Source organism: Haemaphysalis longicornis, unplaced genomic scaffold (assembly GCF_048455015.1).
Source record: "Haemaphysalis longicornis isolate Haplotype H1 unplaced genomic scaffold, Haemaphysalis longicornis Haplotype H1 scaffold_8, whole genome shotgun sequence".
Lineage (NCBI taxonomy): Eukaryota > Metazoa > Arthropoda > Arachnida > Ixodida > Ixodidae > Haemaphysalis > Haemaphysalis longicornis.
In genome coordinates, this window is record NW_027526445.1 from 131078325 (window position 1) to 131104093 (window position 25769).

The window sequence follows — 25769 nt, forward strand, 5'->3', positions numbered from 1 at the left end:
CCGAGCGCGGTTCGTGGAGCTGCTACTCCAGTTGCTGCTCCGGCCTGCCGGGCGGCAGCCAACCGTTCGGGAGGACCTGCGGCCGAAGCGGCCACGGAACCCAGGAGGCGGCGGTATCTGGCGCCTACGCGAGCGGCGCGAGCCTTCGGGCAGCCGCAGTGGGCGCGGCCGTTCCTGTTGCCGCCTCGAGCTGGGAGTGGGGGTCGCATCATGGCGCGACCCCGGCGTTCGTCGGCTGCGGCTGCAGTATACCCCCGGGCCTGCCAACCTGCTGTGCTGCCCAACCGCGAGAGACTTGGAACCATTGCAATGTGTTTGCGGGTTTGTGAGGCGAGCATCGCGACGGCGGCATCGTGTGGCGAACTTTGGTGTGGAGTGGCGTTCGGTGGCTGTTTTGCTGACTTGAGACGTGACGAGTGTGGTGCAACGTGACGTCACTCGAGCTCAAGTGGCGTCCAGTTTTAGGGGGGAGGAGTGTGGGAATCGTGGAGAACCGCGACCTGCGATCCCGAGCCAGCGCGCGCTTCGGGAGAGACGCTTGTGCGCTGAAACCGGTCCGGCGCTCCGCTGGTTCGTCGGCGTCCCCCGAGAGATGGCGCCACCGATGTGTGCGGGGATAGGCGCGCGGGCGCGGGCGGCGCGAGGGTGCGCGCACGGGAGACGAGGAGAGCCTCGTCGGAGACCCGGTCGGGGCGAGATCGGCGGAACGCGGCGGTGATGGATACTTGTGTCTCAGGTGGGAGCTTTGTTTGTCGCGCGCCGTGAATGCCTACCTCCCGTTCGCGGTCACGACCCGGACGGCGTGATTCGTGAACGCCGTCGAGCCTTGTGCTCGCATGCTTTGGGATTCCCCAAATAAACGGCTGTGCTTCGGCACTACTGTCTACTGTGTTCTCGTATCGGCGAACCTCGCTGGGCTGCCGTAGCCATGGGAGCCCGCGTGGTTGACACGCCGGGAGCTAGCGTGGGGGGGGCCTACCCCAGAGAGCTGGCAAGGCCCCCGAGGAACCCCTCGTATATCCCACAACTGCTACAGGCCAGGTTCCTCGATGCCAGCGCTGCAGTACGGCGGAGACGCACGTGAATAGAGGCGGCCGACTACATGGTTTATAGAGCCGCGTGACCGTGCTCCATGTGCGTTCCAAGCAGAACGTGGAACCTAGCTAGTGGAACCTCTCGTTGCTCTTGCCGCGTAATTTTTCATATGCCGCCAGGAGGCGGCGGTTTTTCGCAGTAGATGTAGAATATCATTTGCTATCGAAAAACCAAGCATCCTTGAATTTTTTTGATAAAGGAACACTGTAAATATCCCTTGTGTACTAATTTGCTGTCTTATATTTGCGTAATGTCTTGTTCTTGTTCAACAAAGTTGACAAGTATGAACATATAAACCGGGCTTAGACGCGCACATTTGGCTATGAGTATATAAGACTATTGCGCAGCGTGTATTTTACATTGGCCGGGTGGCTGAATCGAGTCACAGACGGACAGACAGACAGGCATACAGACAGACCAAAATTTCTGGGTTTGAGTAGCCCAAGAAAGACTATCGTCTTTAAAAACGGCAATTTCCGGAGCCCCGTATCTCTCGAACACGACCGGCTTTAGAAGGTCGTGCTCCACAACGACATTACTGGGCGCTGCCATCTTCGTGTGGAGAAGATTACAAAACATGGCCGCCCGGCGAAGCCGTTGCTCGTGGTTCACGCTGATTTCTACCATGGTTTTGGTTATGGGGGTGGCTGCGTCTACATTTAGTCGTTTAATCTGTTGCGGGAAGTTGCGCGACTCCAAAGACGGGAATTCATAAAAAAATCACGCCATATCCACGGAATGAATGATGATAAGTGGGGCGAAGCTCGAGAGGGGGAGATCGTCGGTAACCGCAACTCTCCCGTGAAAATTCGCCCATTACATCATTAAGAAAGATGTAAGACTGTGTGCGTACATTGTACAACTCAACTTTTATTTTCGGAGTCAATGCTCCCAGGCCCAGACCTGGTGAAAGACCCCGCGCCATCGAGGACTACCCCGCACCTCCACCACAATTTGTCACGTAGGATGGGACACAACGGTAAAGAAAGAACTTTTATTTAGGGCGAACTTGTGCCCGTACAAGACGAGAGGAAACGAGCAAAGGTCCTTGCGTCTCGTTCGATCTCCGAGAACGACTGCCTGCGTTCGTGGCGGGATCTCTTGCGTGATCTCCCCCTCGCAGTGCACGTGCGCTCGCGCCTCCGTTGGCGAACACAGACAAGCTCGCGCTCCCGGTGCCGAGTTTGCGCTGCCGGTTGCAGCCGGTTCTTGCGCGTGCAGCGCGGCCCACTTTGCGACATCTCCGAAAGCATGCGGCGGTCACGTACCACGAGACACAAGGGATGGACAGACCCATGGCTTTAGGAGCTTCGCCCCTAAAACAACGTGGCACCCGCGAATTTGCCGTGTTTCGGCCTTGAGTGTGAGGCGCGGTGCGCGTGCTTGAATTGATATTTTGTACTCTTCGCGGTGTTATAAAAGGGTGAGTTATTCCTGCCTTTGACAGCGAGCTTGCGAGCGGCAGGAATGGGATGATCGACACTGCAAAAGGGGCGGCGCAGGCTACATCGCCGCAAAATGTGAAAGCAGTGTCCGGTAGCGGGACGGACTATTATTGCACACTAGTGAGAATGGTTCATCTATCTGAAGTCAAATTTAATGCCAAATGGGAAGGTGGCTAAACATACCAACGTTATTCATATTACGTTTGGAGTGAACGTGCATCTTGGGGATTGAAATGGGAGGGCTGGTGGGGTGCGGCTACTGTCACCTCGCTTTGCGCAACTTTTGCCGTGGCTCTACACTTGTGCTTAAAGCCGAGTCTGGGATTACAAAAATAATTTCGGTATTCACATGATAACAAAAAGGCCATACGATTGCTTAGTTTTTCAATTCGATATTTTCACGGCCGACGCTATCTAGGCATAGAGCGTAAGAATTTAAAAATAGTTTGCAAAGAGGTATTGCATTTCGTACCTTGTGATAATATGGTACAAAAAACTTTATTGAAAGGCTGTTTCAGTGTTATGTACGTTCAAAACCGATTAAAAAGTGCACTCCCCCACCCCCCGAGTTGCCAGAAATTTGATTTTTTTAGGCTCCTAAGGTGACATAATAAATGTCGTTCTTCTGCTCCAAATCAAGGTTCTTCTGCTCCAAAATCTAGATTTCGCTGCTCCAGAAACTGCTCCCAAATCTGATTCAGCTGTCTCACCCCTGTGATAATGATGATTCATTAGTATGGAACTCTATGTTTGCTTCATTCATGCATCGTACCCTACAATAAAAGGTAGTCTTGTGGTGCTGCAGCTGATTTTAATTGTGTTCACTGATCTTTGTCACAGACAAAGGAGAACCAGGAGCCCTTCGAGTGCTTTGCCGCACCCGTCCACTGCATCACATCAGCCACCAAGGGCAAACAGAAGGAGAAGTTTCTCTGTGCGGTCTCCTCAGAGGGTGCAGTCGTCGTCTACAATGGGTCGAGCAACGCAAAACTTTGGGGGCTTGCGGGGTCCGCGCACCAATCGCCACCCTGTGTCGGCATCAACACGCTCCTCCTCTACTTGACTGCACCAGGCCAGATGGTGCAGATGCTTGACCTGCAGGTGAGATCATCGCATTGGCGGTGACAGGCTCTTTGGTGGCCGTACACTTAAAGAGTCTATGAAGACAAAATACAAGCTCGGTTAATTAAAAAGGCTACTTTGTCTCGATAAAAATTATTTTCTTTCACTTTGTCTCGATAACTACATGCAGAACTTATGGTAAAAAAAAAGAAAAAAAAAGAAAAGACCGCCTCAAAACCCTCATTACAACTGGCTCTTTATCCCCTTTCCTCCCGGTCCCAATATCAGCCGAAATTTTTATAAGCAAACATTTTGCCAATGCTAGCCTTGCCCCAGAGACCTTCCGTAAATGGTACACTCCATCTGTGCGCCTCCCTCACGCCCACCAGTCTCCAGCCCCTAATTCAGCACTGTCTGGAATTGGCGCCCTACAGAACCTTCAAGCCTATTGCAAATACCTTCTTCTTACATACCGACCCTCATTCACTGGAACCCTCCATTCTGGCTATAATTGCACATTTTTCTCCAAACAGCGATCTAGCGCGAGCAGTTTATTCTACTCATTTCATTTATTGCATCCTTAAAGGCCCGAGGGCATTACAGAAGGGGGGCGGGGCAACAAATACTCAGTGACAGTGTACAACTTGATGTAGACAAACAATACACATTATACAGTATAGTTAAACGCACGTAATAATAACGAAGTGTCTTCAGGTGTGCTCAAAAAAGTACCCTACGGAACAGTTCGAAAAGAGCTGCTAATGCTGCCAAGAGGACTCACCGGCTCTTCATGTATAATTTTACGGTTCTTGGAGCTCTCTTGCATACGTTTACTGCCTTTTTTGTTTAAAACTCTATTGTACCATTCTTGAAGGTCAATTGCAATAAAGTTTCCATACGAATGCCACGCAAACTAGACTGTTTCAATTGAGTACGAGCCAAATCCGAACTTATCCTAATATTGCTCAAATTTTCCGGATAATTATTATTTACTTGTCGCCATAGGTTTCCCCTAGATGACATGTAAAACATGCCATTTAATAGTTATGACGGCGTTGTATTTAGGTCCAGTTCCAAACTTAGTTTTTTTTCCCTCAAATTCTCGCTAGGTGGATTTGGCTTATTTCGAAAAAAAACCCGCCTCAAATAGCTATCAAGCCGAGGATTTATATGGCAGCATTTTAGAATGTACGAGGGGAGAATACACGTGGCGCGAGGAAAGGGGGTATGGACCGAGAAATTTCGGGGGCGGGGGGGGGGGCCCTCTGGGTACGTCCCTGATAGAGCAGCTGTATTAATTGAGAACAAAGACCAAGGGCAACCGTGTCAAAAAGCCTTTAGGTGTCCTCGGAGTTTTATTATCGTTATCATTGTTACTTTCCTTGCCACGGTGGCAGGGTGCAGCAATGTGTCAGTGTGATGAAAATAAGGGCGGCTCTCTTCTCTTTGTCGTCTAGGGGGGTGACAAAAAGAAGTCATTTGAGGTCAAGTGCGAAGCCATGGGAATACGCTTTCATGACAACTACGCCATCATCTGCTCTGCCGGCGGCATGTTGTGTTTCTACCGTACCAGGGTAAGCCATCGCTTGCAGTGAAGGAGTAGTACGGGTGAAGCCAAATGTTGACCTAGAGCATGTTCCATGCAGGAGGATAGCAGCACTGGAGAGGGTATCTTTTAGCTAAAGTGACACTTTCCCAGTGTTTTTGTAATGGAAGGGAAAGGGGAAAAAACGGGCTGCGTATCTGTTCGCTTTGCTGCACATGACATCGAAAGGAGGTAGTCTACTGCTGCCCACTGCCACATAAAGGCCTCTGCCTTGCCCAGCTGCCATGCCCTTCCCCTCTGCATCGCTCGTCCCACGATAAACGTGGTGCAGGTGTGCTTAAAGGGTCCATGGAGAAAAAACACAAGTTTGGTTCATTCGAAAGGTTGCCTCGTTAGAATGATACTGACACCACTTTTAACATATAATTAAGAAACAAGGGAATAGCCATGCTACCCACTAGCTCATTTCCCGCAACAGAACCTATGATGTCATGTGCCAGCTCTGCGATTGGCTGAGGCTGGCAAAAGCAAATTAGGCAGGGCTTATAAGCTTGCCAAACGAGCTATTTGCGCTTAATTTTAGGGCACATTCTTTTTATAACAGTAACAATGGTGGGGTGAACAATTAAAGTTGCGAACGAACACGCTAACATAGAAGTAGCGGTGCGTACTGCTGTTGGTACTGCGCACACTATACTTGTCTTAGCTGCGCAGCACTGTGGCGCTTTGGGGTTGTCGCAGACGACACTGGCTGATTGGCGTAAGCGACGCTGCCTTACGTGAGCATATTTGTCGAGGGAACACCATGTTTCATGGAATGATCATTTTCTGCCTTAACAAAAACAAGCGAGGTACAAATACGCTCAAAATCAAAGCAAAGGCAGAAATTGGTCTTGCACAGTACGGTGGTGCCGTCTAGGTTGACTAACCCTTGCACTGGTAATCGCATGCATGCCGCATGGTCACTCATCCCGACAGAGTACAGCGCTCGAAGCTACCTCTACCCCCCCCCCCCCCCCTAGCAACGAAGGGTGGGCGCGGTCGCTCCGTACTCTTCAATATACCAGTGTAGAGAGCTAGCGAGTGAGAATACGAGCTACTAGAAAGATTCTACAGATGGCGCGAACAATAACAGTCCAGGCACACCAGCTTTGCGCTCAGCGTGAATTTTTCGACGCACAACGGAGGACGTACCTGTACGTCAGTGACACTACGGAGGGGAAATGCGAAAACGTACCGATACGTCACTGGCAGCGAAAGGGTTAAGAAGTGCTTTGGGGATGCCTTGCTGTGTGTTTTTTTGACAGACTTTTCATGAGTTTCTTTTTTTTCCGTGTTTTCTTTTGCAGGACTTTACGTGCGAGGTAGAGTACTATACAGGAGGGAGCACAGTCAAGTGCATAGATGTCAACGGCCCTTTGGTAAGTGTACATCAGTCCGTGCAGACTTTTGGCGATCTCTATTAGAAGTGTACAGCCACAGAGCCTGGAATACCTAGCGGATAGCCTTATTGCGCACAATTCACCTTCGTGAAAACTGTGGCGTGGAAATTGAAAGTCAATGAAACTTCATCAGATTTTTAAATTAAACGATGAACTAATTACAAGGATGCACTGTTACCTTAAAAATATACAAGATAGCTACAAACTGATTTTTGTTTTAACACTGTCAGAGACAATTCTACTTGTGCACCGAGTTTGGTTACAATCGGTTCATGAGTAAGATTGGGTGTTTTATTTGCCGCCCCTTAAATGTGACTACTATGCGAACAAGTCTAACATACTAGTCACGCGGCAAAGCAACGTTTTTGTGTTTCCAGAAAGGTTAGACAAAAGAAGGGAAACTTTCACAGAGTTCTTTGTGAACCTCCTGGAATGCCTTCGCCGACTCCTTGAGGTCCGCGGACCCTAGTTTGAGAACCTCTGTTGTGCAAAATACAAATACAAAAGCTTGTATATTAATATACCTTCTCAAACTATTTTTTTCAATGAGATTGACTGTAAATATATTTATCAATCCTGCAACATATGCAAAAGGCTATGTATTGATTAACCAACACGTCAAATTCTCAACAACATATGCAGCTGTTTTGTGTTGGATAGATTCTTCACCAGGAAAGATAAATAAACCACGTAAGGCAATGTCTATTTGTAAGATTTTCCGGGAACGTCGCAAAAAAACCATTGAGTCATAGATAAGATCAGCTGCTTTCGAAGATAGATAGCTAAATGAAAAACTATTCCAATCGAAAAACCCTGCGCAACGTCATATACGACCGTTACAGTAAAAACACAATAGGTCATTTACAGCAACATATAATGTAATATTTTCGTCTGGAAGAGTACAATGGCATCATTGATACATCGCAAAAGTATTTTAGTACAGAAATGAAAATATATTTGGCAAATATATCTCTCTAAATACACAGATATTCAAAAGCATCTGTAAGATACGATTTGCAGTATTGTTGTATCATATACTGTGGAGCTTCAGAAATGAGCCAGCTTTTTGCGAAATCCGTGGCCTTGTTCATTGTTTTTTCTTTGTTGTTTTTCATAGATTGCTACCGGTGACTCTGACGGTAACCTACAAATTCTCAATTTTGACAAGTCAAAATTTTGCTCTTGTAAGGTAAGCTCTAAACGCTCTCGGATCACCATCTTGTTTTGTTAGTGAGATTTTCTCTTTTATAGACAATTTATATATATGGTGTTCGTGGTGTAAGCCTATAGCTTATTTGTAGAGCAAAAAACTCATCTTTTGTCGATTTGGGTTGTACGTGTCACTCTGAAGTTGCAATGGAAACTCTGAACTACTGCTTCCTGGCTTTTGTTGTGTTGGTGGCTAATTTTGATTAAAAGGCCTTCTTCAGTCTATTCTTATGGAAGATCAAACCGAATTTTTTATACCTGTAATTAAAGCTTGATAAGCATGAGTTTCTCATAGTTGGCCAGGTCCGAAGCAAATGAAGTTCTCCGATACAACCGATAATATGCATGGTCATGCTCTAAAGTGCACAATGCAATCTTGACGCTCCCCAGTTCTTGTCTAGCAGAGAAACATGCTTGATGAATTAATTACTATTCCATGCTAGATTTTAAACAGGTGATTTCAAACAAGTCTTAAATTTCAAGTCTTATAGCTTATTTGCTCGGGTGTAGCATAATGACTTTCGTTGATTTACATTTTAAGTTATAAAAATGATAGTCCAAGTCGAAATTGACAATGGGTAGTCTCAGGAAGCACTGTCACATTGCGGGCATCTTGAAAAAGGTAATTTCAAATCAAGCTTTGCGAGAACAATTGCTCGATTGTATTGTTTAGCTCTCAAAAAGAAGACATTGAGGACACAGATACAGTGTCCTCCATTCCTTTCTGTCCATTTCGCTTCTGCCGTTTTTCACTATTGGCGTGTACTAACTTGCTCATTTTGCTGTTTTATTGAAGATAATCTCTGTTCATCACACCTGTAGCAACACCCTCCGCATAAGAAGGCCATATGTTGGAATAATGGTCCACAGAAAGCTGTTGACCATCTGTTGGCCAAAAAACTCACATGTTGAGACCTAGTTTAGAGAGCATCTTGCCAGTAATCGGCCGGGACATATATAGCAGTGAAAATTGTTATATAGCCTTCTCATTAAAATGGTGGTTCCGACACCAGTGTGCCGCAGGCGATCTGTAAGCTGCGGCATGGTGCTTTTTTCTGCATTCTTATGCTTATACAGTAAGACCTCGTTAGGAGAGACACTCAAGGGAGCTGGGAAACGTGTTTCTTGTAAGGTCTCTTGTATGCGAAGTTGCTAACATGGTGATCATCGGAAAACCAATGGAGCCGTTTTCATTCAAATGTCTGTTATAACCAAATGTCTATTGCAATAGTGTCTCTTGTAAAAAGGTTTTATTGTAGTCTCCATAGACTGTGCCTGAACACAGTGTTTCAATTTGAGCTGACAATCTTTTGGTTGGAAATAAATTAATTGGCCTTTGCAAGAAATACGGTATCTTAGGGAAAAGCAGGGGAAATTTGGATGAGGTGCGTGGTTCGTTTACATGAAGGTCACGATTAAATTCCTCAGTGATGATTTCTGTAACTTCTTCTTGAGAATTATAATGTATAAAGGTAGAAGCAAAGCATGTTTTTGTCAACTTCTCGTAATAGAACACATGTGCAGTTGGTTGCATAGTTCGAACAAAAAAACAAAACACAAGAAATTGTAGACTTCGAATGGTTAGAGCAAAACTTGGCAAAGGCTTTACTATCCTTGGTGCATACGACCACCAAACGTGATCCTGTTCAAACTTGAGGCTCACATCCAAACACTGAATCGCCTTTGGAGCCCCCTTTTATTCTTCTGTGGTTGATTTCTTTGTGATGAATGTATGGTTCTGTTTCGCAGATCCAGTCCTGCGGCCTCAAGTTTGTGAGACAGGACGACTTGATGGTGCACCTTGCACTGGCACACAAAATGATGATTGCACGATGACATTCTTTGCCACTCCTACGAACCTGGAGAGGTGAGCCACACCAGCTTTCGGGGCAACAAGGTTTTTTAGACATGATTACTGCGGGGCCAATGGGCCAATTCAGTCCCAGTAATTTCCTACAAATCCGTACTTTAAAATAAAAGGTATTGTGCAGAGGTGATGAAACAGCAAGGAAGCCAAATGCATCAGAAGAAGAGAAGGGAAGGACGTCTTTTTTTGTTTTCACACACACACACAAAAAAAACAGTTTTACTTATTGTTTGACAAAAGTGCTCGTACACATTGGAATTTTAAATAATGCAGCTCCTTCACGAGCAGGAAAAAAATTTATTTATTCCTCTCTCGGAGGTGGTCAGTATATTTCTCCGTCTCAGATTAGGAAATCTTAGATACTGCTTTTGGGATTGCATAGATACCTGCCACTTTGAAGATTATGCCTATAGTCTAAAAGAACCCAATGCAAGGTTTTGAAAATCTACTCGCGCATCTGCAGAGGGCACTATTTTTAACTGACCAGTCAGTGTCTTTTTGTAGAAGGTAGTTGCATATTGCCATCCATCCTGACTTTTCGTGTTTGAAAGACAAATTCTCTTGACAACGTAAACATTAAGTCGAGCATCTTGCTTAAACTCAATTCAGGGGCTAGAAAAAGCGCGGGAGAGGGAGAAAGACATAGCAAGACTTGTTTATACGAAGGTTAAAAATGAAAAAAATAGGAATGAAAATTGTTCTGCAATTATCAGCCGTGGCGCATTATGTTGTATAATGGTCATCATGTCGCATTTGTGAATGTCGACACCGTTGCTTAATTGTGACAGGCTTGCAAAAGATGATTCAATAGTAGCTTGGAACTTATTTACAGCTGACTTTGAAAAGCAAGACTCAAAGTAATAGCATGCTTTAGTGATAGTGATGGTGGTATAAACGTTATCTTCCTATTCAAATAGGTTACCCAGTTTATACGGATACAATTTACCGTATGTACATGAGACAATGTCATTGTGCAAAAAAAATTCGAAGAGTTAAACACAGTAAGGGAAAAAATGCGTTGAAGGGTATTGTATGGCTCATTGTGGACTAGGACTATTAGGTGGCCATTCTTAAAGCATAGTATGTTCAGTGGTGAGGGCATTTTCTATAATGTAGTGACTCTTGACGTTTTTTTTCAACACTGTTAGCTGGAAAGTGTTTTTTTTTATTTTGGACACCAAATAGATGAGGTGTATTAGAATTTGCGTCTTGAAAATTTATGGTTAATAAGGTAATTTGTTTTCTTTTTTCATCGACACGAGGCGAAGGCTTTAAATTGCAGCAAGGTGCACTGCAGCAGGGGCTCATGAAACTTAGGAACTAACGTTGCCAACATGAGTTGCTTCAAAACCTTTGGGCTTCCTTGCGAGGTCCTAGTACTTTTATGACTCCATTCGCTTACCATTCGGCCACCAACTTTCTTTTTCCTGGCAACATTGCATTTAACACTTACTACTTCCCACCACTGGTATCTCCATCTCCTTCCCGCCATTCACAAAGCCTTCTTGGTGGGACTCCTTGCACATATCTTGCTCAGCCAGTTGCTTCCTTGGGTTCACCTTAATTAACTAAAGGGCCACGTCTTTCTCTCTTTCTTTTTCTTTTCATGACTAGGATAACAGCATTCACCAGAATCACTGCCTGAAGAGGAATAATTCATCATTTCTGGTGCCACCCTGCTGCCTTAATTCCATGGTTCAAGTCTTCTTTGCACTCTCTTTGGACGTGCACTTTACCACATTCCAAGTATTTCTTCCTGCCACATTCCAAGTGTTTCTTCCACCCGGCTGCAAGACCACCAACTTCCTTTGGAGCACCTGGATTGAAATGGAGCATGAAAACATGTAGCACGGCTCACGGCTTTACAGGGGCCATGAAGATCAAGTACAACTTTGTTTATTTTAAAGACCTGACCCTTGCCCTTGGTAACTCTGTCAGCTCTGTTCCAGCCACGAGAGATGCTTTCTAAACCCAAAACTGCAAGAAGCATTAAGAAACTTTTAAATTTCATGGTAGATTAACATATTATGGGCACGACTGACATAATAATACTGTCAGTGTAAATTGCTCGTCAGCGTTCATGTGCTATGACCAAACAGACCTAGAGTCCCCAGTGAAATCGCCTTGTCATGTTTTGTGGTGTTGGTACAGGTTGGCAGCCGCCAACCGCTTATTACCATAATTACCCGATTCTAACGCGCCCCCGATTCTAACGCGCACCCGATTTTCCAGGCAAAAAACCGAAAAAACTTGCCCCTCCGTTTGTAACGCGCAAGGAACTTTGTGAGCAAGAAAAACGAATGCGAGAGAAACGGGCGATTTATTCCCCGAAGTAATCTCACTCATCTCACTACACTCCTCGTCGCTCTCCGAGAGCTCCTTGTCGCCTTCCGCTGACCGCAACATCTCGTCATTGGTGCCGTCAAGCGCGTTCGTGTTGCCACACTTCTGAACGAACGTTCAACTATGGTTGATGGGATCGTGGCCCACGCCTCGCATGCCCATCCCGCGAGCTTCTCCAGAGGCATACGCTTCAGCCAACCGCTCGTCGTGAACGCCTGGGAGCCGCTCGTAAGCCGCGGAAGCGGCGCACCTTCATTGCCGCTGCTGCCATTGCTGTTATCAAGCACGCAAGTGGAATAGTTTGACGATTTGTGTGAACGCCGAAAGAAAAGCCTAGGCGCCTAGATCCGAAAAATTGTTGCTAAAAGCTTTGGCGCCATCTTGAGATGGCGATGGCGATGGGTGGAACGAAATTTCAGCTGTTTCGGCAGTTTCGGTTTTGTATCCGATTCTAACGCGCATGCATTTTTCGGCCTATTTTTGCGGAAAAAAGGTGCGCGTTATAATCGGGTAAGTACGGTAAGCAAGATTCTTTGACATCGTGCAGAAGTCGCGAGAAACTGGCTGGGGAGTCGCCACTGCTTAATTGGTTTTCCTTAACATCTGCATTGTTTTTTTGAAGTCTGCAATAAAATTGCAATCATTGTGATCGAAACAAAACAGACCTTTTACTTAATCAAACTGGTATATTTTGTTCATAGCCCCTTTAAACTTAGAATACGCTCGATACTCACTAAAGGGAGTTGCAAACACGGGGAAGCACCAACAACACCATGGGGGCTGTTGTTTCAATGTGAAAGCACAAAGGTTGCGACGTTGACGAAGCTAGTAAGCTGTGAGCTAGTTAGCTATGTTGGTTGGAAATCGAATGGCCATGTCACACAAAAGAGTTGGCTGCTCAAAGGTTAAAATTACTTCAATAACTGCTTGATGTGACGCCACATTATGAGGGAAGAGTCCTATAGACCAAGTGTTTGCAAAGAGAGAATGTTGTTTAGCTTTTCAACTTTCCCAGCAGTAACAGAATGTAGCTTTGGAGCAGACACTCCCTAAGTTGGGCTGTGGCATACGCTACCAGTGCTGTGTTTGATCGGTTGCACTATTGTGCAATTTGTCCTTTTCTGCAAATTTGTCGTTTGATTTGGAATGTCGCTTTGGAGCAGACACTCTCTACATCGTACGGTGACATACCCTACCAATGCTGCATTTGATTGGTTGGAGGGTTGTGCAATTTTTCTGTGCTTCAAAGGCCCATAAGGCATTCAAAGGTACATGAGCCATTGTATGTTCACCAGTCGAAGTGGAAATTTCTACTTCTTTTTTTTTTTGCTGAGAAAATGAATTACGGTGACTCGCGTTAAAAATTGTTGACGTATGAATCGACGTTTCATTTCGTGTTTGTACAATTGTGTGTAAAGTTCGTGCTTAATAACGCCTTCAAATTTACCATTACTATCACTGTCATTAGTAGGACTTGTTTCTACTTAATGGAAGAAACAACTGAAGTTCATCTAGGGCATGTCTTATTGCATTGTAAAGATTTCAGAACATTAAATTGAACAGTATGTTCGCAGTACAAAATATCGGATGGAATTTGTTTTTCTAGCAAGATGCTCATAGATACGCTCATTTGTATGTGACAAAAAAAAGAATTTACAGTCTTTTGTACACTCACTAAACGTAATTCTTCCAGGCCAGTCATCAGTTTGTGTATCATTATTGTTTTTATGGCAGGATTTTTAAATTGTTTGGGGCTGGGGGACTTGCTCTGAAGGTATACTGAGGGGAAATTTAGTGGAGTTCGACGTTGCTGCTGCATATATTGGGTATGAATGAAGTTACTAAAGATCTCACTAAATGCTTTTGCATTAGTTCTTTCTAGTTTTTATTATTATTTTGTATTTTGGAGGAATAAAGTATTATTTTTTGTGCTTGCGTCGGCGTGTGCCTTGATGCTGTTGTAAAGCAAAAGCTCTGTGCATTTCGGTAGTGGAAAAAAGCGGCGTTTTCGTTGTTATGACTGAAATATGGCCAACGACATGCGTCATCAAAAATGCCTCTTTTCCCAGGAACAAAACAAAGAACAGCACATTCCTCTGTCGCAAGTGCCTGTGCACATCTGCGTAAACTGGTTTGATCCGATTAGGCTGGTTTGATTCAGAGATGGAAGGGCCGGCTTTTAGCTCTAGATTTGCTATTTGCAAAGTCCTGACACTAAGACATGGGAAATACACATCGTGCTCGCACCCCAGCATAACTCTGCGTGTGGTATTTAATACGCGTGTAGAAACAGCACTCAAAAACATTTCACCTGCGAGACTACGAAGTTTTCGCATTTGCATAGATGAGCATACTTAATTGTGTAGCTGCTGCATTTTTCATATTGTCCAAACCTGGAAAGAGCGGGTGAAAATTTTAAGCCTTGCCCTTCCAAAAACTGGCAAGGCATATCCCACTAGTGTTTGCTTCGGGACCTCTATCTGCATATTATTGCCATGTATTCTATTCACCAGGAACAAATAAAACCTTATTATTATTTTTGCAAAAGCCATGGTGAAGTCTCCAGGCTCATGCAGAAATTGAAAATTGGCTTGTGCTCTTGCTTGTTTGCGAAGCTATTTACAGACTGTGCCAGTTAGGCATGAGCATCATCGGATCCTGGAACAGTCTTGGCTAGTTGGCAGTTTTAACTTTTTTTTGTAAACCCAAGCAGCAAAAAAAGACTGTTCCTTCCTAATTCCAAGGTGGCTGCACACTGGCACGCCTCAAGACTTTCTCGGGCTCTGCAAACGAATAGCACAGTTACTGGTGGGTCTGTTTTCCGTGGGTCACTGGAAATTTGTGGGCGGTTTGTGGCCATCACTAGTGTTCCGTCAGCAGTGGTGACCTAGAAAAATGTCAAGAGGAGATCACCCACTGGCAGCTTAGCTGTAGCCTACAAATTACGAGTGACCCGTCATGTACGTACCAGTGACCTGTCGCCCGCAGATTACTATATTGACCTGCCCATGGGTCACTTCTGGCTTTTGAGTTACCTGCCTATCACTAGTAACATGCCCTCGACTCCTCACTCGGTCACCACCAGGGCCTCTGTAGAGGTTGCGATGCTCTCGACGTAATGTCCACTGGGACAATAGGTGGAAACGAGATTAGAACTCGCGTAGTGTCCAAAATACGAAATCGGACTGCCGAAACACTGCGTCAGTGACGGAAGTGCTGGGCCAATTCCAGCAAACTTCACCAAATCGCACTATATGCTGCACCATTGCCCCTGTTCGAGCATAACTGCGGCACCATTGTGTGGAAATCAGGCTTGAGAAAGTGGGGGAAACAAATACACCCTTGCTGGGCAGCTGCCTCTTTTACCGAAGAAACGGTTCCTTCCTTGCAATTGAAGTACACCTTCCATGTCACATGACCGGCCACATACAATGTTCTTTACTTCTATTATAGTGCCGATATTCTAGGCACTAGACTTCTATGCAGGGACAAGTTGATTATGGCAAGAAAGATGCTGACTGCCCCGTACCATGCCAACACTAACAACGTGTAAATAGTGGTTTTTAAATAAATGCAACACTAATAATGTTCAAACGGTTGCGAATAAAAGCGAATATTTTCTCGCTGAATATTTGGCGATTTTTAATGAGAAAACTGAAATTCACCTTTTTTCTAGCATGCTTTAGTAAGTATAGCTTGTAGAAAAATGACTTTTTAAAATAGTTTTAAAAATTTTGTATGCCATAAAGAAGTTGCCATACTTGATTTTGTATCGTTATGGCTATTATATTTACATGGGGTCAGCTTTCATTTATGTGGTGGCCATCTTCAGTATTATTTCGTAACGAGTTTAGTACTTGGCAAGCAGCGATTAACATATTTCTCCTTAAAGAACTGAATGTTGGCTTCATGAACGTCTACGTCAGTTCTAGGAGAGAAACCTGGTGTACTGAACAATTCAAGGCATAAGAAATTAGCCTGGTTTTCAAATCCTCGCTGGCAATAAGCCCTTATGGAGTGGTGCACCGTCCCCACTTTGCACTGCTGGTGGATCCGGCCCCTCGTTTACCAGGATTAACACTGCAATAATTTCATTCTTAAAAATCAAAGCCCTTTTCTTAAGAGAAAGAGGGTTAAAACACTTATCTTTCTCCCGTGCAACCTGCGTCAACGCCAAAGTCTCAAGTCCAAACTGTTTCGACCGTGTTAAAATGGCTCTACCGTCTTGATGCCTGTGTGCTTTCCGCTAACCACATGGAGCGATTTTGCAAGCGATCTGGGGAGCGACGGGACTAGCGACGAACTAATTTTCGCGGCGGCCCAAATCGATCGGTTCTGGGTCGCCAGAACAAGTCGCTCACCTCCCAGAAGTGGCCTCAGCGGCTAGCCAATAGGAGAGCGGTAAGGGGCGCAACTTCCGGCATAGGGCGAGAACGAGGGGAAGGGGTGAGCGGCGGCACAGGGCATCCTAGAAAAGTACGATCCTCTGCTCGCTGAAATACGTTTATTTGCAGTTTTTGTGACAAATGCACGCATAAAAAGAATTTTGCGGCCGTGTGTACTTCGATAATCGAATGGGGCGCTGTGCGGCAATATTGGGATCGCTCGTCGCGTCGCTCGCGCGATTGCTTTCGTGTGGCTGCCTCAGCGAGCGACTGGGACGAGCGATTGCGGATCCCAGTCGCATCGCTCGTCGTGTCGCTCGGAAAAATCGCTCCATGTGGTTACTGCTTTTTAGTTGGAACTTTTGACTTGTTTTCCTTCTCAAGCTTTAAATGTGTTCAGACTGTTTATAGAGTTCGCCTTGTAAGCGCTAGGAATTCGTCTGATTACCATGTAATATGGAAGAAAAAAGCCGGAATGGTGCAATACATAGGCGTCAGGTTCATAACGCGACGGACCCAGGTTCCATTCCGACCACGGGAAGCGTTTTTTTTTTTTTGTCGTCGTAGCTCGTCCGCGATCACGGCATTGCGCGGCGCCACGCACCTAAACAGAGTCACGCGGGGTTACGCACCCAAACAGAGGCTTCTAAAAGACACCCGGGTCAAGTCCGCCCAACATGTGGCGGCCGCAGTCACGCGGCGTTCCAATCATACGTTGCACGTTACCGTAAGTACTCTCCAGAAGTGCTTTGGGGGCGCCCTCATCACAATCGCAAACCAAACATCTATGCACAAAGCCCGTCGTCACTGCTGCAACCGCAGACAAAAAAATCCCGCCATCTCCACGAAGTGAATGATGATGAGAGGGGCGACGCTCAAATGCTTATCGGTAAAACCGTCAAACATTCGCCCACACATCATATAAAGACTCGACACGTCAAGCTTTCCACCGCTCCGTTGACAAGCCCGTCGACGACGCCGCCTGGCTTGTGTCGCGTACCCCCGGTACGTGTCTTCAGCTCGCAGGTGACGAACGACAACCTCTTCTTCCTCTCCTCCTTGTTGGGTATCAACGAACGCGTTCAACGTTTTGACCTCTTCGGCCAATCTTTGGTTGGCCAATCCCTAGGGGGATCCTGCCACAATCATCCTCATACCGCCGTGTATTGCAGCAACGAGGGATTGGACAGTGCCCGAGCAAGAGTCTTGAGAGAGAGAGAGAAAGGACTTTATTGAGGTACCGGCAGTCAGGGACGGATCAGGCCACGCAGGGCTTCACCGTTCCGTAGTCTTCACCGCTCACCGCGGCGTCGGGCCGACCCCGAGGTCTGCGTCTGGTCGGCGCGGGTTACTTGGAGTGCCGCCGCTGTCGCCCCTAGCCCTCGCTCCCGCAGGAGGAGGCCGAGGGGAGTGCGGGTTCCCCTTTCGCCTTTGCCTGCCCAGGGCAGCCTCGAGCCGCTGGATGGCCCTTAGCTGATGTTCTCGCTCCGAAGAGCGCACTGAGTCCTCAATGTCCGGTGGGAGGATCAGCCTCCCCGCACTTGAGTCGTGGTCCGCACATCCCCACATCAAGTGGGCCAAGTCTGCGTTCACACGCGCACACACACTGCACACCTCGTCCTCGTACATGTCCGGGCACACGTGGCGCGCAAGCGCCGGCGTAAGCACCGTCCCGGTTTGCAGTTGTCGTAGAAGCACGGCCTCTCTCCTCGCGAGCCCCGGGTGGGGCGGAGGATAGGCCTGCCTCTCTGTCCTATACCAACACAGCGTAGCACCGTATGTGGTCAGGGGCTCTGCGCCGTTGTCGTCCTCATCGTTGCTTGGCTCCTCGTCGACGTCGGCGTCCGTCGCTGGCGCGGCCCGGCACGCGGCGAGATCACGGGCCACAGCGTCGGCTGCCTCGTTGACGTTCCTGTAGCCGCCTCGCAGCTCCCGACCCATGTGGGCCGGAAACCAGCGCACGGTCGTCGTTGCGTTCTTGCGCGCGCCTTCCCCAATGCCGGAGAGGACTCGCATCGTTGTCTTGCAGACCATACCCTTGGCGAGATTGGCGATGGCCGACTTCGAGTCGCTGAACACCGTTCGCGTGCCGGGGTGAAGCAGGGCCAGCGCTATGGCCGCCTCCTCCGCCTGTCTGGCGGTCTTGGCTCGCACGCTGCCCGCACTCAGTACTTCTCCCGTGGCGGCTCGTATCGCCACCACGGCGTAGGTGTCTTCCCTGTCGCGGCGTTTGGAAGCGTCCACGTACTACGCGTCGCTCCTCCCATTGTACCCCTTGGCGAGCGCGCACGCCCGCGCCATCCTCCGCTCCGAGTTTAGCCCCGGCGCCACGTTCTTGGGTAGCGGCGGGATCACCAGGCTGCTTGCGATGTCGTCGCGCAGCGGTACTAGCTCGTCCTCCTCGTCGAAGGAGCAGCTTAGTCCCACGCGCTGTATTAACCTTCTGCCCGTGCGGGTCGACCCTAGGCGCTCCAGTTGCGACGTTCGCTGCGCCTCGCTGATCTCCGAGAGCGTGTTGTGTACTCCTAGAGATGCAAGGGCCGCGTTGCTCGTGTTGTTGAGGAGGCCCAGGGCCGCCCGGTACGACTTGGGTATCGCCGCGTCGATCTTTGCGCGATCTTGGGTCCGCCAGTCGTGGAAGGCTCCCACGTAGGCCACCTGGCTGACCACGAACGCCTGCAGCAGGCGCAGCAGGCTCGCTTCTCGCATGCCGCGCGCCCGCGTGGCGAGGCGCTTAACGAGGCGCGTGGCGATGCCCATCTTTGTTACCAACCGTTCGACCGTGGTGTTGTTGTAGCGTCGGCTCGCGTCGATGTGCATACCCAGGACGCGGATGCTCGTCGCTTCGGGGATCGCCGTGCCGTCGCTCCCGCGCACCACGATGCTGCGCTGCGCTTCGGTCTTCTTGCGGGGACGTCCCGTCGGGGGCAGGACCAGGAGTTGCGACTTTTGTGGGGCGCATCGGAGACCCGTGCCGCGCAGGCTCTCCTCTATGCCGTCCACCGCCTCTTGTAACGCCGACTCGATGTGGCCGTCACTGCCGCCCGGCACCCACAGCGTAATGTCGTCGGCGTAGATGGTGTAGCGGACGTCGGGTAGCTCGTCCAGGCGGCGGGCCACGCCGATCATTACGAGGTTGAATAGCAGCGGCGAGATGACAGAGCCCTGCGGCGTGCCGACGCTGCCCAGTTCTCGCTCCTCGAGTTGTGTCCCGCCCACCTCCAGTCGGGCCGTGCGGCCGGTCAGGAAGGTTCGAACGTAGTTGTAAGACCGTTGTCCCAGGCCGAGCCGGGACACTTGGGCCAGGATCGCCGAGTGCTTCACCTTGTCGAAGGCGCTCTGCAGGTCCAGGCCCAGGATGGCGCGGTTGTCCGAGGTCGGTCCCGACGGCGGAGCCAGCACCTCGCGTTGCAGCAGTAGCATTGCGTCCTGTGTCCCCAGCCGCGAGCGGAAGCCCAGCATCGGGTCGGGGTACAGGCCGTTGAGCTCGCAGGCGACGAACGACAACCTCTTGTTCTTCCTCTCCTCCTTGTTGGGTAGCAACGATTGAACGTTATGACCTCTTCGGCCAATCTTTGGTTGGCCAATCCCTAGGGGGATCCTGCCACAATCATCATCAATGTGCCGTGTACAATGTGCCGTGTATGGCCGGGACAGGGTCCGAGCAAGAGGAGCTTCGCCCCTAAAACCACGACGAGAAGCGCAACGAAGAAACGGGACCAATAGCGATTTTCCGCACTTGATCTCACCCCCACTGCTCTCTGTGCGGCGCCAAATTCAAATCGGAGGGCGCGGTGGTGGGCGAATTTGACAATTTTTTTGGATTGTTGCTATGAATGGGGGCTTATTGTCTAACTAGGTAGGGTTGGATCTAGTATTTTCTAATTCTGTGTACTCTCTTAGAGTAACAAAATAAAAGCCCCAGAGCTGTAACATCGTGTAATAAAACACAATTCTGAATGTATTTATAACGTTTTTAAACTTGTTTTGAAAGCTTTCCTCTCCGGTATACACTAAAATTGTTGCGTGTGGAGGCAATGTATTAATAATATCATCATCATCACCAGCCTATCTACGCATAGAGTTAGGACTGTATCTAGGCCCACTGCACGGCATAGGCCTTTCCCACTAATCTTCGACCCTTTGCAAAATACTATCAGGCATAGCGGACAAGCGGAAGGCCAGTCGAGCAACATTGCGCGCGGCCATAATGAAGGAAACAGCGATTGTGCCGGCTGCTCGGCTCAGCGCGCTCGCACCTCGCCTAAGTCGGACTTCACGTACTCGCAGTACTGGGGCACTGCATGATATGGCGTCTGCGTCGCGGGGATTGGTCTTTCCTATCACCGGGTGGGACGCCAACCTCTTTGGTCTACCGCGTATCAGCGACGAGCGCATCCGTGCCGTCTGCAGAGGGGGACGCAGCAGTGAGTCGGCATGACTCCTGCAGAACTCGTAACCTCATGTGTGATAAAATCAAAACAGCAAGCGAAAGCTCAGAAACCTATCAGACTGAATGCCGAGGTGACTACGAGTGGCTCTAAGAGAGTGCCGCGCAGCCGCGCTATGATGGATGGAGCCGCGTTCTCTTTAGATCATGGCCGACGTTTGCGAATTACCTCAGTGTTGTCATCTCATCATGAAAGCTCGCGTATGTACTATGTTGCCAACTTTTCTAATCTGCGACCAATTCATCCCCGCCAACTTCTTGGTCTCATCTGCCCATCTGACTTTCTGCTGCCCCCTGCAACGCTTGCGTTCTCTCGGGGTCCACTCTGTTACCCTTAATGACCAACGGTTATCTTGCCTTCGCATTACATGCCCTGCCCACGTCCATTTCTTCTTCTTAAATTCTACTAATATGGCCTTAACACGCGTTTGTTCCCTGACCCACTCCGCTAGTCTTCTTGTCCCTTAATGTTACACCTATCTATAAGTGAAGATGATCATCTTCCGCTCCATTGCCCGCTGAGTCGTTCTCAAGTTAAGTTGAACCCTCTTAGAACCTTCATATTACGAATATGAGGGGCTGGAAAACAAAATCCTGCATGGGTACGGAACTTGTACATTACTCCTAGCCGTTTCTCACCTGACGTGCGATGAAGTATCTGCAGCGCTCAGCGTTATAATTGTCAGCTGCCCTACAGCTGACGCGGCCTGTCTTGTGTACCTGTTCCGCATTATCAGCTCCCCCAACAACACCCAGGAGGATTCCCCCCCCCCCCCCCCCCCCCGTTTTCATTCCGCGGTGTCACCGATTTACTCGGCGCCGCTCCGGGGCTCCTCCTCACCACCGCTGACACCTCTTTCACAACTATTTTTCCCTCGCCTCCATGGCTCCATGGATGCTCCATTGGCAAGTTGCGCAGTCGGCAGCTAACGGCGGTAGTGCGGTAATCAAATGATTGCGAAAAATAAACAGAAGCACGGATGGGCGTCGAAAATGCACTGACGACTACTATACTCCCTAATAAGAAATTTGTGCACAGCGCGAACTGCAGTCTTCTCGGTCACGGCGCATTTCTGCTGCGTCTCAGGAAGTGTTCGCGTGATAACCCGCCGCTGCCGACCAGCATGTTGCAAATCTTGTTTGAACCTCCCGCGCAAATGTCACGTTTTTGGTTTAGCGGAGAATGGAAGAGCGTCTGGGGAAAGTGTCAGGGAGGGGCGTTCCTTGGTGGCGATGCATGAGACATATATGCTAGGGAAAGGCAGTGAGAAAGATGGCGCGCAGCCGCAAGGGTCGTACTCATGGAGGAAATAATACGTACTCCACCTCACCCTTCGCTAGACGCTCCTCTCCGTTTTCTTTCTTCCGTCGCTGCTGCGTTCGCTCACTCGGTTACGCGGACATAAACACACGCCGCTCCCTCGAAGCCCAGGTAACGGCTGCCAAAGGGCTGCCCCCTACAGGGGTATTCACACGACGGAGCGTTTCAGCGGAGAAATTCGAGGGAGGTCGTGACGTCACCGCAGGCGGACTTCCGCTCGGCCAACTCCTTCGCTCACACGGAGGATGCGTCTGTCGGACGGACATCAGTGTTCGCAGTCGCCTATCTCTAAAGCAGAGCTGCCGTAGCACCGCCGATTCCGCTACGGCGGCAATTTCTGCTAAAGCCCCTACCTACTGATCCTGTCAGCCGCCCAAAAATTGGCCGTGGACGCGATGTAGGCGCTGCCGAGGGTAGAGAACGGTGCGCGACGCGCGAGGCAGTGGGTGGGGATGCGCGCGTTGGGAGCAGCTAGAGTTCCTGTATATGCTCCCTACGTAGGGAGCATATACAGGAACTCTAGGAGCAGCCGGCCGGTCCGCCTACGGGCCCGCATACAGATGTTAGGCTTAACACTGCGGCGAATATTCGATTTCCGCTCTCGCAAGCGGCGCAGATGTCGATTTTTAATGCAACTTTCCATCACATCATTATCCCCTTTCTTGCATGTGCAGTTCTGTTTGCGCCTCGGGGAGCGATAACAAGCTATCGCTCGAGCTACCTGCGCCGGTCTCCGCCACTTCGCGGCCGCCGCTCGCCCAGCGACCGTGCGGCTCGCTCAGTGCGCCTGTCGTGTGCGCGGCGCATTTTCGCGTCCATTGTAATAAGAAGCAATAAAAATAGAGTGCCTGCAACCGCTCTAGAAGTTGAGTCGCGGCCAGCTGCCCGACGAGCAGACGAAATCCCGCCGCCCCCGCCGCCAAGCATCGGATCGTTTGTAGCTCGCGAGCAGAAGCTCCGACCTCCGATGGGAGCGGTGCGCTGGAGAGAAACCGTGACGTAGGGTTCACGTGATGCGCACTCCTAGGAGCCAAACGGTGGATTTCTCCTTCGTGTGAATACCCCTTAAAACGACCGAATCCCGCCGTCACCGTTTCCGCTCAAATTCCACTTCGCCATGCAGCTAAGAATCCCTCCCGGTTGAAGGGAAACTTGCCCAGTTGGAACTCGGGCGTGAGCCCATATTTGTTTTTCAGCTTGAAAGGCCTTCCGAGCGACATTTTCGCTGGTGTCTTTCACGCCTAAGTATGCGCGATCACCGGTTCCCGGTTTATGTGTGAACGGTTTGAGGGTGGAAAAAGGTGGGCGAGTACGCACAGCTGGGCTTCATGTCGCTACCGATGAAATGCCGGTTGTGTTGGCGGGAGATTTATAGGTCGAAATTACATGGCTCACTGCGCTTAGTCGGCTGTCCTCCTTAATCGAGTGGTTCGGGTACGTGTTCATGTGTTACACATACATCTTACAAAGACAGCAAGATGCCTACGAGGGACTTTGCCCTTAGTCGGCCTTGCGCCATAAAAACCCAACCATCATCATCAAGATGCCTACGAGGGAGAAGGGAAACGGACAGCCGCATGTTTGTACGCGAGAATAGAGCACAAGGGCCTTCAAGACTTGAATCGTTATGGGGCGGATGTGTGCAGTTCGTTTGGAGGAAGAAGAGCAAGGATTAAAGCGTTGGTCCGAACACCAGCGCGAACGGGCAAAAAAAAAAACAGAAAGCTGCTGGCGCCGCCGGGTACCGCCTCAGGTTCAGCACGTCAAGTAGCGGCGAATCCCTCCCGGATGAACAGCACTTGGAACGCCGGCGTGAGCTAATATCACTTCAGCGGGCTTTCAGGGTATATTTTCGACCGCCTCTGTCACTTCTATGAATGCGCATATGACCGGTTGCCTGTTTATGCGTGCGGAAGTTTCTATTGGAGAATAGCGGGACGGAGGAAGGGGGCGTGCACACTCAGCTATAGGTTTCATGCCCGTACTGCGTGCTGATGGATGGCACGTCCGTTGTGCTGGTGCGAGGTTTAAACGCGGACGTCAAACGGCCCGATGGGACCTGTCCGGAGTCCTTAATGATAGAGCGGATTGGGTTTGTGTGTTACACAAACAGTAAGATGCAGCTCCATGTTTGTCTGCAAGAACAAAGCTTGGATCCTTCTGAGGTTCATTCAGCTAATTGGCTAGGAAGTACGCTTCATCGCAAATTACAACAAACATGTTTTGTTTTCGACATCTAAAGCTCCCACCAGCACAACCGGCATTTCATCGCCAGCGGCATGGGGCCTAGCTGTGCGTGCACGCCCCCCTTTTTCCACCCTCAAACCGTTCACGCATACACCGGCAGCCGGTCATGGCCCATACTTAGGCGTGAAAGACACCAGCCAAAATGTCTCTCGGAAGACCTTTCAACCTTAAAAATAAACATGAGCTCACGCCGGCGTTCCAGCTGGGCAAGTTTCCCTTCAACCGGGAGGGATTCGCAGCTACTCGGCGAAGTGGAATTTTCGCGGCAACGGCGCCGGCGGGGTTCTATCGTTTTAGGGGGCAGCCTTTTGGCAGCCGTTACCTGGGCTTAGCGGGAGCGGTGTCTGTTCATGTCCGCGTAACCGAGTAGCGAACGCAGCAGCGAGGAAAGAAAGAAAACGGAGATGAGCGTCTAGCAAACGGTGAGGTGGAATACAACACGTGCGGCTACGGCGCCATCTCTCTCCCTGCTTTCCCTAGAATGTGTCTCATGCGTCGCCACCAAGGAGCCGCCCTCCCACTGACACTTTCCCTAGACGCTGTTCCATTCTCCGCTAACCCAAACCACGTGACATTAGCGCGAGAGGTTCAAACACGATTTGCAACAGCATGGTCAATGATATCGCCAAGGATGGTGCAGTGACGCATCTTTCCCCCTCTCTTCGTATGAAAAAAGCTTCCGCAATTTTTTGGTCGGTTTGGGAGGACGACCTGTACATGATGCGTGTCTGGCAGAAATATGGTGTGCAACACATACACCTACGGCAATGATCAGCCAGGTGGCCAGCCCCCATCTGTACACTGACAGCGGCATGGTGCTCTCTCAGCCTTACATTAAGGCACCTGCCTGTTTGGACAATGTAGCACTTTTTGCACGTCAGGGGGGTCCTGTCGACCACCCCCATCGAGCAATTCACAAACCTGCTTGTGTGTCTTACGGCACAGGGGCTTGGTGCACGGGTTATTCACCCTATAGCGCAGAAAGTTCCCGTGGTAGCTTTGCCGTATACGTACACCAAGTGTCCCACCACCTGAAAAAGGTTGGTGGGAAGTGTGGTGTACAGGTGGTGTTTTCGGCACCTGAGAGGCGGTCAAAGATGGTTCTTTATAGGGTGAATAACCCCTGCACCAAGCCCCTGTGCCGTAAGGCACACAAGCATGCAGGTTTGTGAATTGCACGACGGGGGTAGTATACAGGATCCCCCTGTCGCCAAAAAGTGCTACATTGGCCAAACAGGCAGGTGCCTTAAAGGAGCAATGAAGACAACATACAAGTTGGGTTTATTAGAAAGTGTGCTTAGTCCCGATAACAATGATACCAATATCATCGCAATCTTCGAAAAAATAACGGAGATAT

The 25769-nt window shown here is 49.2% G+C and overlaps 1 protein-coding gene across 1 annotated transcript in view; it reads left to right on the forward strand.

Annotated features, from left to right (window-relative positions):
• The window catches only part of LOC144149209 (uncharacterized), a 273731-nt gene extending 259175 nt beyond the window's left edge, over positions 1-14556 (forward strand). Inside the window, exons 12-17 of the mRNA XM_077680740.1 lie at positions 3381-3641; positions 5060-5176; positions 6498-6569; positions 7708-7779; positions 9549-9666; positions 11281-14556. Of these exons, the coding sequence (XP_077536866.1) occupies positions 3381-3641; positions 5060-5176; positions 6498-6569; positions 7708-7779; positions 9549-9635 (609 nt within the window). The 3' untranslated portion in view covers positions 9636-9666; positions 11281-14556. The remainder of the gene's footprint in view (positions 1-3380; positions 3642-5059; positions 5177-6497; positions 6570-7707; positions 7780-9548; positions 9667-11280) is intronic.
• The last annotated feature ends 11213 nt before the right edge of the window (positions 14557-25769 follow it).